Raw genomic sequence first — 12,613 nt, forward strand, 5'->3', positions numbered from 1 at the left:
TTACCTTACATGCATCAGTTTGTGTACATTTTATATTCACATCAAGGTATTATTCAATCTTCAAAACTACAGTGTTGTTTATAGCAAAATATGCATTAAAATGCAACCTACATTAAATTGCTAGAAACAATAACATCAAATATGAACATTATTATTATATGTATTATTTAAAGAGACGCAAAGAATACAGAGAATATAGATACAGAGCCTAAAACATGCAGGGAGGCCACCGTTCTGGTTACAATACATCTAACGTACATATACAGATGCATCATCAGAACATTTTTACAACCTAAATAATAGGATGCTTTAATAAACAATATATAGAATAAGAAATACAAACCATCCAATAGCTTCAGTGTCACTGTCACATCCACATACTCCCACCATGGCTTCCCGTCTGTTGACACAGGGATCTCCCAGTTAGACCACTTACAAGCCAAGTGGATGCAGACACACGCGACTACTGGAGGAGTGTATTGGAGGCTGAACGTAGTTAAATGCAGACTACAGAAAAAGAAAGCTCATATTTAGTACCAGGCACCTCAAGTGTTAAAATACTGTTCAGTACGGGACATATTGTCTAACGTGAGATTCTTAGGATCCCCCTCCCCTCCCCCTCCTGCCTTCTCCTTCTTTCTTTATCTATTTTTCTCTCCTTAACCCTTTCACGACCGGCCGATTTTTCGCTTTCCGTTTTTTTTTTTCGCCATTCTTTTTCTGAGAGACGTAACTTTTTTATTTTTCAGTCAATATGGTCATGTGAGGGCTCATTTTTTGCGGAACGAGCTGTACTTTTAAATGAAACCATCAGTTTTACCATATTGTGTACTAGAAAATGGCAAAAAAATTCCAAATGCTGAAAAATTGCAAAAAAAGTGCGATAGCACTATGGTTTTTGAGATATTTTATTCACTGTGTTCACTATATGGTAAAACTGATGTGTGGGTGTGATGCCTCAGGTCAGTGCGAGTTCGTAGACACCAAACATGTATAGGTTTACTTTTATATAAGGGGTTAAAAAAAAATCGGAAGTTTGTCCGAAAAAAGTGGCGCACGTTTTACGCCATATTCCGTGACCCGTAGCGTTCTCATTTTTCGGGATCTTAGGCTCAATGACGGCTTATTTTTTGCGTCTCGAGCTGACGTTTTTAACGGTACCATTTTTGCGCAGATGCTACGTTTTGATCGCCTCTTATTGCATTTTGCGCAAAAGTTGTGGCGACAAAAAAACGTCGTTTTGGCGTTTGGAATTTTTTTGCCGCTACGCCGTTTACTGATCAGATTAATTGATTTTATATTTTGATAGATCGGGCGTTTCTGAACGCGGCGATACCAAATGTGTGTATATTTTTTATTTTTTTAACCCTTTAATTTTTAATGGGGCGAATGGGGGGTGATTTGAACTTTTAGGTTTTTTTGTTTTTTTTTTAATTTTTTTTTTACTAGTCCCCCTAGGGGGCTATTGCGATCAGCATTCCGATCGCTCTGCAGTATCTGCTGATCACAGCTGGAAGGCTGTAAACAGCAGATACGCTGTCTTTCTCTTTTGCTGTGCCCCGGGCACAGCGAAAGTGAAACCAATTCATGTGTAGTACAGGAGTCATCACATGACCCTGTACTACCATGACAACTATCGGGAGTCACGTGATCGCGTCACGTGACTTCCGGTTTTGGCGGTAAGTAAAACTTTACCGCGATTGCGCTTATAATGGCGCTGTCATGTATTGACAGCGCCATTATAAGGGGTTAATCGGCACGAGCAGATAACGATTCTGCTCGTGCCTAGCAGGCACACATCTCAGCTGTGAAAATCAGCTGAGATGTGTGCCGATCGCGGCATGCTGCCGCCGGAGGACCGCGGGCAGTAAGATTATGTCATTTAGGACGTAATTTTACGGCCCGCGGTCGTTAAGGGGTTAATATCTTTACTGTGCTTTTTTCTTTGGCTCTTTTCTCTTTCTTTTGTGTTTCTTAATCGCTTACTTGGTTTTCATTATTGAATGAAATATGGTTTTGTTTGACCAGATGTTAAGGCATATGACGGATTGGAGAAGAGTCTTTATTTATCTTGGAAAGTGATTGTTTATACTTTTGTAATATTCAATAAAATCTTGATTGATGAAAAAAAAATACTGTTCAGTAGATCTGAAGGACTTGTGCAGAGATATAAAAAAAGAAGGGAATTTTGTTTACTTACCGTAAATTCCTTTTCTTCTAGCTCCAATTGGGAGACCCAGACAATTGGGTGTATAGCTACTGCCTCCGGAGGCCACACAAAGTATTACACTTAAAAGTGTAAGGCCCCTCCCCTTCTGGCTATACACCCTCCCGTGGGATCACGGGCTCCTCAGTTTTAGTGCAAAAGCAAGAAGGAGGAAAGCCAATAACAGGTTTAAAGACAAATTCAATCCGAAGAAACATCGGAGAACTGAAACCATTCAACATGAACAACATGTGTACTCGAAAAAAACAAAAATCCCTAAGAAAACAGGGCGGGTGCTGGGTCTCCCAATTGGAGCTAGAAGAAAAGGAATTTACGGTAAGTAAACAAAATTCCCTTCTTCTTTGTCGCTCCTAATTGGGAGACCCAGACAATTGGGACGTCCAAAAGCAGTCCCTGGGTGGGTAAAATAATACCTCGTGATAGGGCCGTCAAACAGCCCTGTCCTACAGGTGGGCAACCGCCGCCTGAAGGACTTGTCTACCTAGGCTGGCGTCCGCCGAAGCGTAGGTATGCACCTGATAATGCTTGGTAAAGGTGTGCAGACTCGACCAGGTAGCCGCCTGGCACACCTGCTGAGCCGTAGCCTGGTGCCGTAATGCCCAGGACGCACCCACGGCTCTGGTAGAATGGGCCTTCAGCCCTGAAGGAACCGGAAGCCCCGCAGAACGGTAGGTTTCAAGAATTGGTTCCTTGATCCACCGAGCCAGGGTGGATTTGGAAGCTTGCGACCCTTTACGCTGACCAGCGACAAGGACAAAGAGTGCATCCGAGCGGCGTAAGGGCGCCGTGCGGGAAATGTAGATCCTGAGTGCTCTGACCAGATCCAACAAATGCAAACCTTTCTCAAATTGATGAACTGGATGAGGACACAAGGAAGGTAATGTGACATCCTGATTGAGATGAAAGGGGGATACCACCTTAGGGAGAAACTCAGGAACCGGACGTAGAACCACCTTGTCCTGGTGAAACACCAGGAAGGGAGATTTGCATGAGAGCGCCGCTAGCTCGGACACTCTCCGAAGAGACGTGACCGCTACTAGAAAAGCCACTTTCTGTGAAAGACGAGAAAGGGAAACATCCTTCATAGGCTCGAAAGGCGGCTTCTGGAGAGCAATTAGAACCTTGTTCAGATCCCAGGGCTCTAACGGCCGCTTGTAAGGAGGGACGATATGACCAACTCCTTGCAGGAACGTGCGCACCTGAGTAAGTCGTGCTAGGCGTTTCTGAAAAAATACAGATAGCGCTGAGACTTGTCCTTTAAGGGAGCTGAGCGACAAACCTTTTTCCAACCCGGATTGCAGGAAGGAAAGAAAAGTAGGCAATGCAAAAGGCCAGGGAGGAACTCCCTGAGCCGCGCACCAAGATAAGAATATCTTCCACGTCCTGTGGTAGATCTTGGCGGAGGATGGTTTTCTAGCCTGCCTCATGGTGGTAATAACATTTCGAGATAATCCTGAAGACGCTAGGATCCAGGACTCAATGGCCACACAGTCAGGTTCAGGGCCGCAGAATTCAGGTGGAAAAACGGCCCTTGAGATAGCAAGTCTGGTCGTTCTGGTAGTGCCCATGGTTGGCCTACCGTGAGGTGCCACAGATCTGGGTACCACGATCTCCTCGGCCAGTCTGGAGCGACGAGGATGGCGCGACGGCAGTCGGCCCTGATCTTGCGCAGCACTCTGGGTAACAATGCCAGAGGTGGGAACACATAAGGTAGCCGGAATTGCGACCAATCTTGAACTAAGGCGTCTGCCGCCAGAGCTCGGTGATCGTGAGACCGTGCCATGAAAGCCGGGACCTTGTTGTTGTACCGTGACGCCATCAGGTCGACGTCCGGCATCCCCCAGCGGCGACAGATCTCCTGAAACACGTCCGGGTGAAGGGACCATTCCCCTGCGTCCATACCCTGGCGACTGAGGAAGTCTGCTTCCCAGTTTTCCACGCCTGGGATGTGAACTGCGGAAATGGTGGAAGCCGTGTCTTCCACCCACGTTAGAATCCGTCGGACTTCCTGGAAGGCTTGCCGACTGCGTGTGCCACCTTGGTGGTTGATGTATGCTACCGCTGTGGAGTTGTCCGACTGAATTCGGATCTGCTTGCCTTCCAGCCACTGCTGGAAGGCTTGTAGGGCAAGATACACTGCTCTGATTTCTAGAACATTGATCTGAAGGGTGGACTCTTGCTGAGTCCACGTACCCTGAGCCCTGTGGTGGAGAAAAACCGCTCCCCACCCTGACAGGCTCGCGTCCGTCGTGACCACCGCCCAGGATGGGGGTAGGAAGGACTTTCCCTTTGACAATGAGGTGGGAAGAAGCCACCACTGAAGAGATTCCTTGGCCGCCTGAGAAAGGGAGACGTTCCTGTCGAGGGACGTCGACTTCCCGTCCCATTGACGGAGAATGTCCCATTGTAGTGGACGCAGATGAAACTGCGCGAAAGGGACTGCCTCCATTGCTGCTACCATCTTCCCTAGGAAGTGCATGAGGCGTCTCAAGGGGTGTGACTGGCCTTGAAGGAGAGATTGCACCCCTGTCTGTAGTGAACGCTGTTTGTCCAGCGGAAGCATCACTATCGCTGAGAGAGTATGAAACTCCATGCCAAGGTATGTTATCGATTGGGTCGGGGTGAGATTTGACTTTGAAAAGTTGATGATCCACCCGAAACTCTGGAGAGTCTCCAGCGCAACGTTCAGGCTGTTTTGGCATGCCTCTTGAGAGGGTGCCTTGACAAGTAGATCGTCCAAGTAAGGGATCACAGAGTGACCCTGAGAGTGCAGGACTGCTACTACTGCTGCCATGACCTTGGTGAAGACCCTTGGAGCTGTCGCCAAACCGAAAGGCAGGGCTACGAACTGAAGGTGTTCGTCTCCTATAACGAAGCGTAGAAAACGCTGGTGCTCTGGAGCAATCGGCACGTGGAGATAAGCATCTTTGATGTCTATTGATGCTAGGAAATCTCCTTGAGACATTGAGGCGATGACGGAACGGAGGGATTCCATCCGGAACCGCCTGGTTTTCACATGCTTGTTGAGCAGTTTTAGGTCCAGAACAGGACGGAAAGACCCGTCCTTTTTTGGCACCACAAACAAATTGGAGTAAAAACCGTGACCTTGTTCCAGAAGAGGAACGGGGGTCACCACTCCTTCCGCTTTTAGAGTGGACACCGCTAGCCGCAGAGCATCGGCTCGGTCGGGAGGTGGAGAAGTTCTGAAGAAGCGAGTTGGAGGACGAGAGCTGAACTCTATCCTGTACCCGTGAGACAGAATGTCTCTCACCCAACGGTCTGTGACCTGTGGCAGCCAAATGTCGCCAAAGCGGGAGAGCCTGCCACCGACCGAGGATGCGGAGAGAGGAGGCCGAAAGTCATGAGGAAGCCGCCTTGGTAGCGGGTCTTCCGGCTGTCTTTTTTGGGCGTGACTGAGTTCGCCAAGAATCTGAGCTCCTCTGATCCTTTTGAGTCCTTTTGGACGAGGAGAATTGGGACCTGCCTGAGCCTCGAAAGGACCGAAACCCCGACTGTCCTCTCCTCTGTTGGGGTTTATTTTGTCTGGGCTGAGGTAAAGATGAATCTTTACCCTTGGAGTGTTTAATGATTTCATCTAAGCGCTCCCCAAACAGTCGGTCACGAGAAAATGGCAAACTGGTTAAACACTTTTTGGAAGCAGAATCTGCCTTCCATTCTCTTAACCACAAGGCTCTGCGTAAAACTACGGAGTTGGCGGACGCCACTGCCGTACGGCTCGTAGAGTCTAGGACAGCATTGATCGCGTAAGACGCAAATGCAGACATTTGAGAGGTTAAGGGTGCCACATGCGGAGCAGATGTACGTGTGACCGTGTCAATCTGTGTAAGACCAGCTGAAATAGCTTGGAGTGCCCATACGGCTGCGAATGCTGGAGCAAACGACGCGCCGATAGCTTCATAGATGGATTTCAACCAGAGCTCCATCTGCCTGTCAGTGGCATCTTTAAGTGCCGCCCCATCTTCCACTGCAACTAAGGATCTAGCTGCAAGCCTGGAGATTGGAGGATCCACCTTGGGACACTGGGTCCAGCCCTTGACCACGTCTGGGGGAAAAGGATAACGTGTATCCTTAAGCCGCTTGGAAAAACGCTTATCCGGATAAGCGTGGTGTTTCTGGATTGCCTCTCTAAAGTCAGAGTGGTCCAGAAATACACTTAATTTACGCTTGGGATACCTGAAATGGAATTTCTCCTGCTGTGAAGCTGTCTCCTCCACAGGAGGAGCAGGGGGAGAAATGTCCAACATTTTATTGATGGACGCTATAAGATCATTCACTATGGCGTCACCATCTGGTGTATCCAAATTGAGAGCGGTCTCAGGATCAGAATCCTGATCAGCTATCTCCGCCTCATCATACAGAGAGTCCTGCTGGGACCCTGACCAGTGTGATGAAGTCGAGGGCCGCTCATAGCGAGCTCGTTTAGGCTGTCTGGGACTGTCGTCCGTGTCAGAGCCATCACCCTGGGATGCAAGAGACACCCCCGGATCCCGGAGCTGTTCCGACTGAGGGGGACCGGGGAGCAATGAGTTAACAGTGTCCATGGCCTGAGGTACTGGTCTAGACTGCAATGTTTCAAGAATTTTAGTCATAGTCACAGACAATCTGTCAGCAAAGACTGCAAACTCCGTCCCTGTCACCTGGACAGTATTTACAGGAGGTTCTGCCTGGGTCACCTCCAGCAGAGGCCCCGGCCGAGCAAGTGCCATAGGGGCCGAGCACTGCACACAGTGGGGGTCCAGTGGAACCTGCCGGTAGAACAGCCCCACAAGCGGTACAAGCAGCATAGAAAGCCTGTGCCTTGGCACCTTTGCTTTTTGCGGTCGACATGCTGTTGTGTCCTCTGAGAAATCTAGGAGGGTATATAGCAGAGGATCCCCAGCGACCGTACAGTGCAATGTAAAGCTGCAAGCATAAAATACAATATACACTTCGGCACCAGTGGGGGTCAGCCCTTGAGGGCAGCTTACCGCCCGCTGAAAAGCGGGTGTGTGGTCACCAGAATCCCGTGTCTGGGTCTCCCAGTCTCCTCTCTCCAGCCAGACTGCACACAGGAATGGCTGCCGGCGTCCTGTGAAGAGAGGTGGATCGTGGGCGTGCCTCAAACAAAGTGCGGGAAACTGGCGTCCCACTGTGCCCAGTGTGAGGGCTGGAGTATGCAAAGCAGACTCCAGCCCTCTGCGCTGACGTTCTGTACAGCGTCCCGCCCTTCCCCTGACTGGCAGGCCTGGGGGCGGGAACGAAACGAAACTAGGCCGCAGAAAGCCGGGGACTCGAGTAATAAAGCGCGGCCGTGATATATGCACGGCCAGCGCGGAAGCCCCCGGCGCACCACAAGTCCCAGCCGCGCCGCAGCGAAAAAACTGACAACAGCGGCCGCGCGGCAGTTTCAAATACATGTCCCCTCCCAGCAAAGCTGTAGATAGGAATGGCACCAGCGCGCAGCGCTGTTGTCCCCGGCGCACTAACACACCCAGCAATGCTGCAGTGTGCGCGCGGACTGTACGGGGACACAGAGTACCTTGGCGTAGCAGGGCCCTGTCCCTGACGATACTCCGCTCCATATCCAGCAGATTCCCCAGGGGCTGTGGACGGAGCACGGTCTCTGTGCCTGGAGACCGGTAAATCCCACTTCACCCAGAGCCCTAAGGGGGATGGGGAAGGATGCAGCATGTGGGCTCCAGCCTCTGTACCCGCAATGGGTACCTCAACCTTAACAAACACCGCCGACAAAAGTGGGGTGAGAAGGGAGCATGCTGGGGGCCCCATATGGGCCCTCTTTTCTTCCATCCGACATAGTCAGCAGCTGCTGCTGACTAAACAGTGGAGCTATGCGTGTATGTGTGCCTCCTTCGCACAAAGCATGAAAACTGAGGAGCCCGTGATCCCACGGGAGGGTGTATAGCCAGAAGGGGAGGGGCCTTACACTTTTAAGTGTAATACTTTGTGTGGCCTCCGGAGGCAGTAGCTATACACCCAATTGTCTGGGTCTCCCAATTAGGAGCGACAAAGAAAAGTGCAGTGGGGATTTCTATATATCAACCTCTATTTATGTAGGTATTCCTGAGAAAAGCATACCCAGACAAGGAGGTGTAAAAATTATTACTAAATCCTCAGCTGTGGATCCTGGCATAATCTAAAGGACCAAAGGTGCCAATGCTCAGCCCAGCATGTATTTAATAATAATAATATTCACTTATACAGCGCTATTAATTCCACAGCGCTTTACATACATTGGCAACACTGTCCCCATTGGGGCTCACAATCTAAGTTCCCTATCAGTATGTTTTTGGAGTGTGGGAGAAAACCGGAGGAAATCCACACAAACACGGGGAGAACATACAAACTCCTTGCAGATGTTGTCCTTGGTGGGATTTGAACCTAGTACCCCAGCGCTGCAAGACTGCAGTGCTAACCACTGAGCCCCATGCTTTACATATAAGGAAGGGAATAAGCTGCTGCCAGACACCTGACGTTTAGCACGCTTGATCCTTATTTCCATTCCTGCATTGGACCCATTTTTAGTCATGGAAATCCCCTTTAACTGTAAATGATATTCACAAGTAGACTTTGTGTAAAGTGTTAGATAATAGTTTTTAGGAGAATTGAAAGTACTTCCTGTTAACATGGAGTATGTGTAATACTGCTCAACCTATATACTCAATAATATGCACAGAAATTAACCTGTTCGTTGCCATGAAGTAGGATGTCTGAGCCAAGTCCTTGCTTGCTGAGGAGAAATAGAGAGAATAAGTTGAGGAACGATCCTGACTGCAGGCTTTATCACATATTTACACAGTCGATCAGCATACTATTTATAAAGAAAACCTGTTATGTTATTCATAATAATCAATACAAGGGCAGGGCACTTGGCTGTTTCTACAAAGTTGTACGGTGCAGCAGTCTGCACGCTCAGCCACTGCTCCAGACAACCATTCTCACTATGGTCATTCATTCTATTGATCTATCTATTGATTGGGGGTTTCTGTGGTAGGATCTAAAAAATCTAACATTTATCAGCTATTGTGTGTATTCTTGTCAGATATTATTTGTGATAAAACCTATTAAAAGATTTTCATAGTCTAAAATGTAATCATCAGTCCTATGCCGGCCCAACAAAGGTTACTTTGGCATTTACAGGGGTGGTCCAAAGACACAAAGAAATTTTCAATCTAAATCCCTATCTATTTAGAGGCATAAGCTACACTATTTTCTAACACACATGAATTAAACTAACTAATTTTTTGTTTTCTTCACTTGCTTTGCGTACAATGACAACACGTGCTCTGTTGTCGGCTCAGTTCAGCAGTAACTAACCAACAAGAGAGCACTTTGTCAGAATACCTGGTGTGCAGAGACCAGTGACGTCACTTGCGGGGGCATCACTAATATCTGCACCCCAGGTATTCTGACAATGTGTTGTGTTGCTGGCTTGTTACTACTGATCTCAGCAGGCAACAGATCGCGCACTGTCATTGTGCACATTGCACAGGGACTAGCCCAGCCCCGGACAGGAGCATCACTGATGACGCTTTGTTTCAGGGAAGGGTTAGAGGCAGCCGCAATAACCATAGCCTCTTCCCTCTGTTGACGCTTTCTTTCAGGGAAGAGGCAGAGGCGACCGCAGTGACAATGGCCTCTGCCCTATGATGACCACGGCTGTGGAGTCGGTGTCCATTCTGGTGGAGTTGGAATCGGTATAAAATGGACCAATTGACTCCCAAAATATATAATAAATTGGGTACAGTAGTTCAATGCTGTATGTGAGGAATATTTTTTTCATAAGAATTTGGGAAAGTTATGAAATGTCCTATAAATGTCTGTTCAATTCCTGATCAAACTATCTAAGCTTTTAGTTGAGATGAATCTGTGCTGCACATGATATAAGTAGTGATGCTAAAATTTTACTACAGTAATTTTATCACAAACATGAGTCATGTACAGTTCAAACCAGGTGTTTTCATAGACTATCTAAAAAGACACATCTGCAGGTTTTTCTCATTATCTGACATGAAATCAGAATAAACCTTTCCCATTTTAGGTCAATTAGGAACAAAAATTGTTTATATTTGCCAAATGCCAGAATAATGAGAGAGAGAATTTTTAAAGCATTTTTATTACTATCTGCAAAGTCAAAAGTTTACATACACTAAGAGCACTATCACATTATACAATATGGGACAGCCCAAATGATGAGGTCATGTCTTTAGAAGCTTCTGATAGGTTTATTGGCAACATCTGAGTTAATTAGAGACACCCCTGTGGATGTATTTTAATGCACACCTGAAATACATCGCTTCTTTGTGTAGCATCATGGGAAAGTCAAAAGAAATCAGCCAAGAACTCTTGAAGAGAATTGTGGACTTGCACAAGTCTGGTTCATCCTTGGGTGCAATTTCTAGATACCTGAAGGTGCCTCGTTCATCTGTACAAACAATTATATGCATGTACAAACAAGATGGGAATGTCCAACTATCATAACCCTCTGGAAGGAGACAGGTTTTGTGTACGAGAGATGAACATGCTTTGGTCAGACAAGTGCATATCAACCCAAGAACAAACGCAAAAGACCTTGTGAAGATGCTGGCAGATGTTGGTAAAATTGTGTCATTATCCACAGTGAAACGAGTACTGTGTCAACATGGGCTGAAAGGCCACTCTGCCAGGAAGAAGCCATTACTCCAAAAGAAACATAAAAAAGCCAAATCAATGTTTGCAAATGTGCAGAGGAACAAAAACCTTAAATTATGGAGACATGTCCTGGGTCTGGCGAAACTAAAATTTAACTGTTTGGCCATAATGACCATCCTTACATTTGGAGAAAAAAGGGAGGAGCTTTGAAGCCTAAGAACACCATCCCTACTGTGAAACACTGGAGGGGCAGCATCATGTTGTGGGATTGTTTGCTGCAGGAGTGACTGATGCACTTCACAAAATAGTTGGCATCATGAGGAAAGAAGATTATGTGGCAATACTGAAGCAACATCTCAAGACATCAGCCAGGAACTTAAAGCTTGGATGGAAATGGGTCTTCCAAATGGACAATGACCTGAAGCATACTGCCAAACTGGTTACAAAATAGCTTAAGAATAACAAAGTCAATGTTTTGGAGTGGCCATCACAAAACACTGACTGCTGATGTATGTAAAGCACCATGGAATTAATAGCACTATATAAGTGAATATTATATACTAGAAGGTGGCCCGATTCTACGCATCGCGTATTCTAGAATTTACGTATTGTGTAGTTAATGTATGATTTTTGTTATATATATATATATATATATATATATATAGATGTTGTTGTCTGCAGTTACCAAGTGTTTGTGTAGGGCGCTGTACATGTTCTGGGTGTTGTCTGGGTGTGGCGGGGGGTGAGAGCGGTGTTGTATGTGTGTTGCGTTGTTTGTGGAGCGCTGTGTGTCTGTAGCGTTGTGTGTGTGTGTGTGTTGCGCGGTTTGTGTGGGTGTGGTGTGTTTTGGGGGGAGGTATGTTTTGTGCAATGTGTGTGTGTTTCGTGGTATGTGCGTATATTTACAGTGCCTACAAGTAGTATTCAACCCCCTGCAGATTTAGCAGGTTTACACATTCGGAATTAACTTGGCATTGTGACATTTGGACTGTAGATCAGCCTGGAAGTGTGAAATGCACTGCAGCAAAAAAGAATGTTATTTGGTTTTTTGTTTTTTTTTTAAATTGTGAAAAGTTTATTCAGAGGGTCATTTATTATTCAACCCCTCAAACCACCAGAATTCTGTTTGGTTCCCCTAAAGTATTAAGAAGTATTTCAGGCACAAAGAACAATGAGCTTCACATGTTTGGATTAATTATCTCTTTTTCCAGCCTTTTCTGACTAATTAAGACCCTCCCCAAACTTGTGAACAGCACTCATACATGGTCAACATGGGAAAGACAAAGGAGCATTCCAAGGCCATCAGAGACAAGATCATGGAGGGTCACAAGGCTGGCAAGGGTTACAAAACCCTTTCCAAGGAGTTGGGCCTACCTGTCTCCACTGTTGGGAGCATCATCCGGAAGTGGAAGGCTTATGGAACTACTGTTAGCCTTCCACGGCCTGGACAGCCTTTGAAAGTTTCCTCCCATGCCGAGGCCAGGCTTGTCCGAAGAGTCAAGGCTAACCCAAGGACAACAAGGAAGGAGCTCCGGGAAGATCTCATGGCAGTGGGGACATTGGTTTCAGTCAATACCATAAGTAACGTACTCCACCGCAATGGTCTCCGTTCCAGACGAGCCAGTAAGGTACCTTTACTTTCAAAGCGTCATGTCAAGGCTCGTCTACAGTTTGCTCATGATCACTTGGAGGACTCTGAGACAGACTGGTTCAAGGTTCTCTGGTCTGATGAGACCA

At 46.9% G+C, this 12,613-nt stretch overlaps 1 protein-coding gene across 1 annotated transcript in view; it reads right to left on the reverse strand.

The window, feature by feature from the left end:
* Positions 1-12,613, reverse strand: part of CCNT1 (cyclin T1) — a 53,521-nt gene that overhangs the window by 23,479 nt on the left and 17,429 nt on the right. Inside the window, exons 6-7 of the mRNA XM_075336922.1 lie at positions 8,930-8,975; positions 344-507 (exon numbers count right to left, since the gene is read on the reverse strand). Coding sequence (XP_075193037.1) covers positions 344-507; positions 8,930-8,975 — 210 coding nt within the window. The remainder of the gene's footprint in view (positions 1-343; positions 508-8,929; positions 8,976-12,613) is intronic.

Source organism: Anomaloglossus baeobatrachus, chromosome 2 (genome assembly GCF_048569485.1).
Source record: "Anomaloglossus baeobatrachus isolate aAnoBae1 chromosome 2, aAnoBae1.hap1, whole genome shotgun sequence".
NCBI classification, from domain to species: Eukaryota; Metazoa; Chordata; class Amphibia; order Anura; family Aromobatidae; genus Anomaloglossus; species Anomaloglossus baeobatrachus.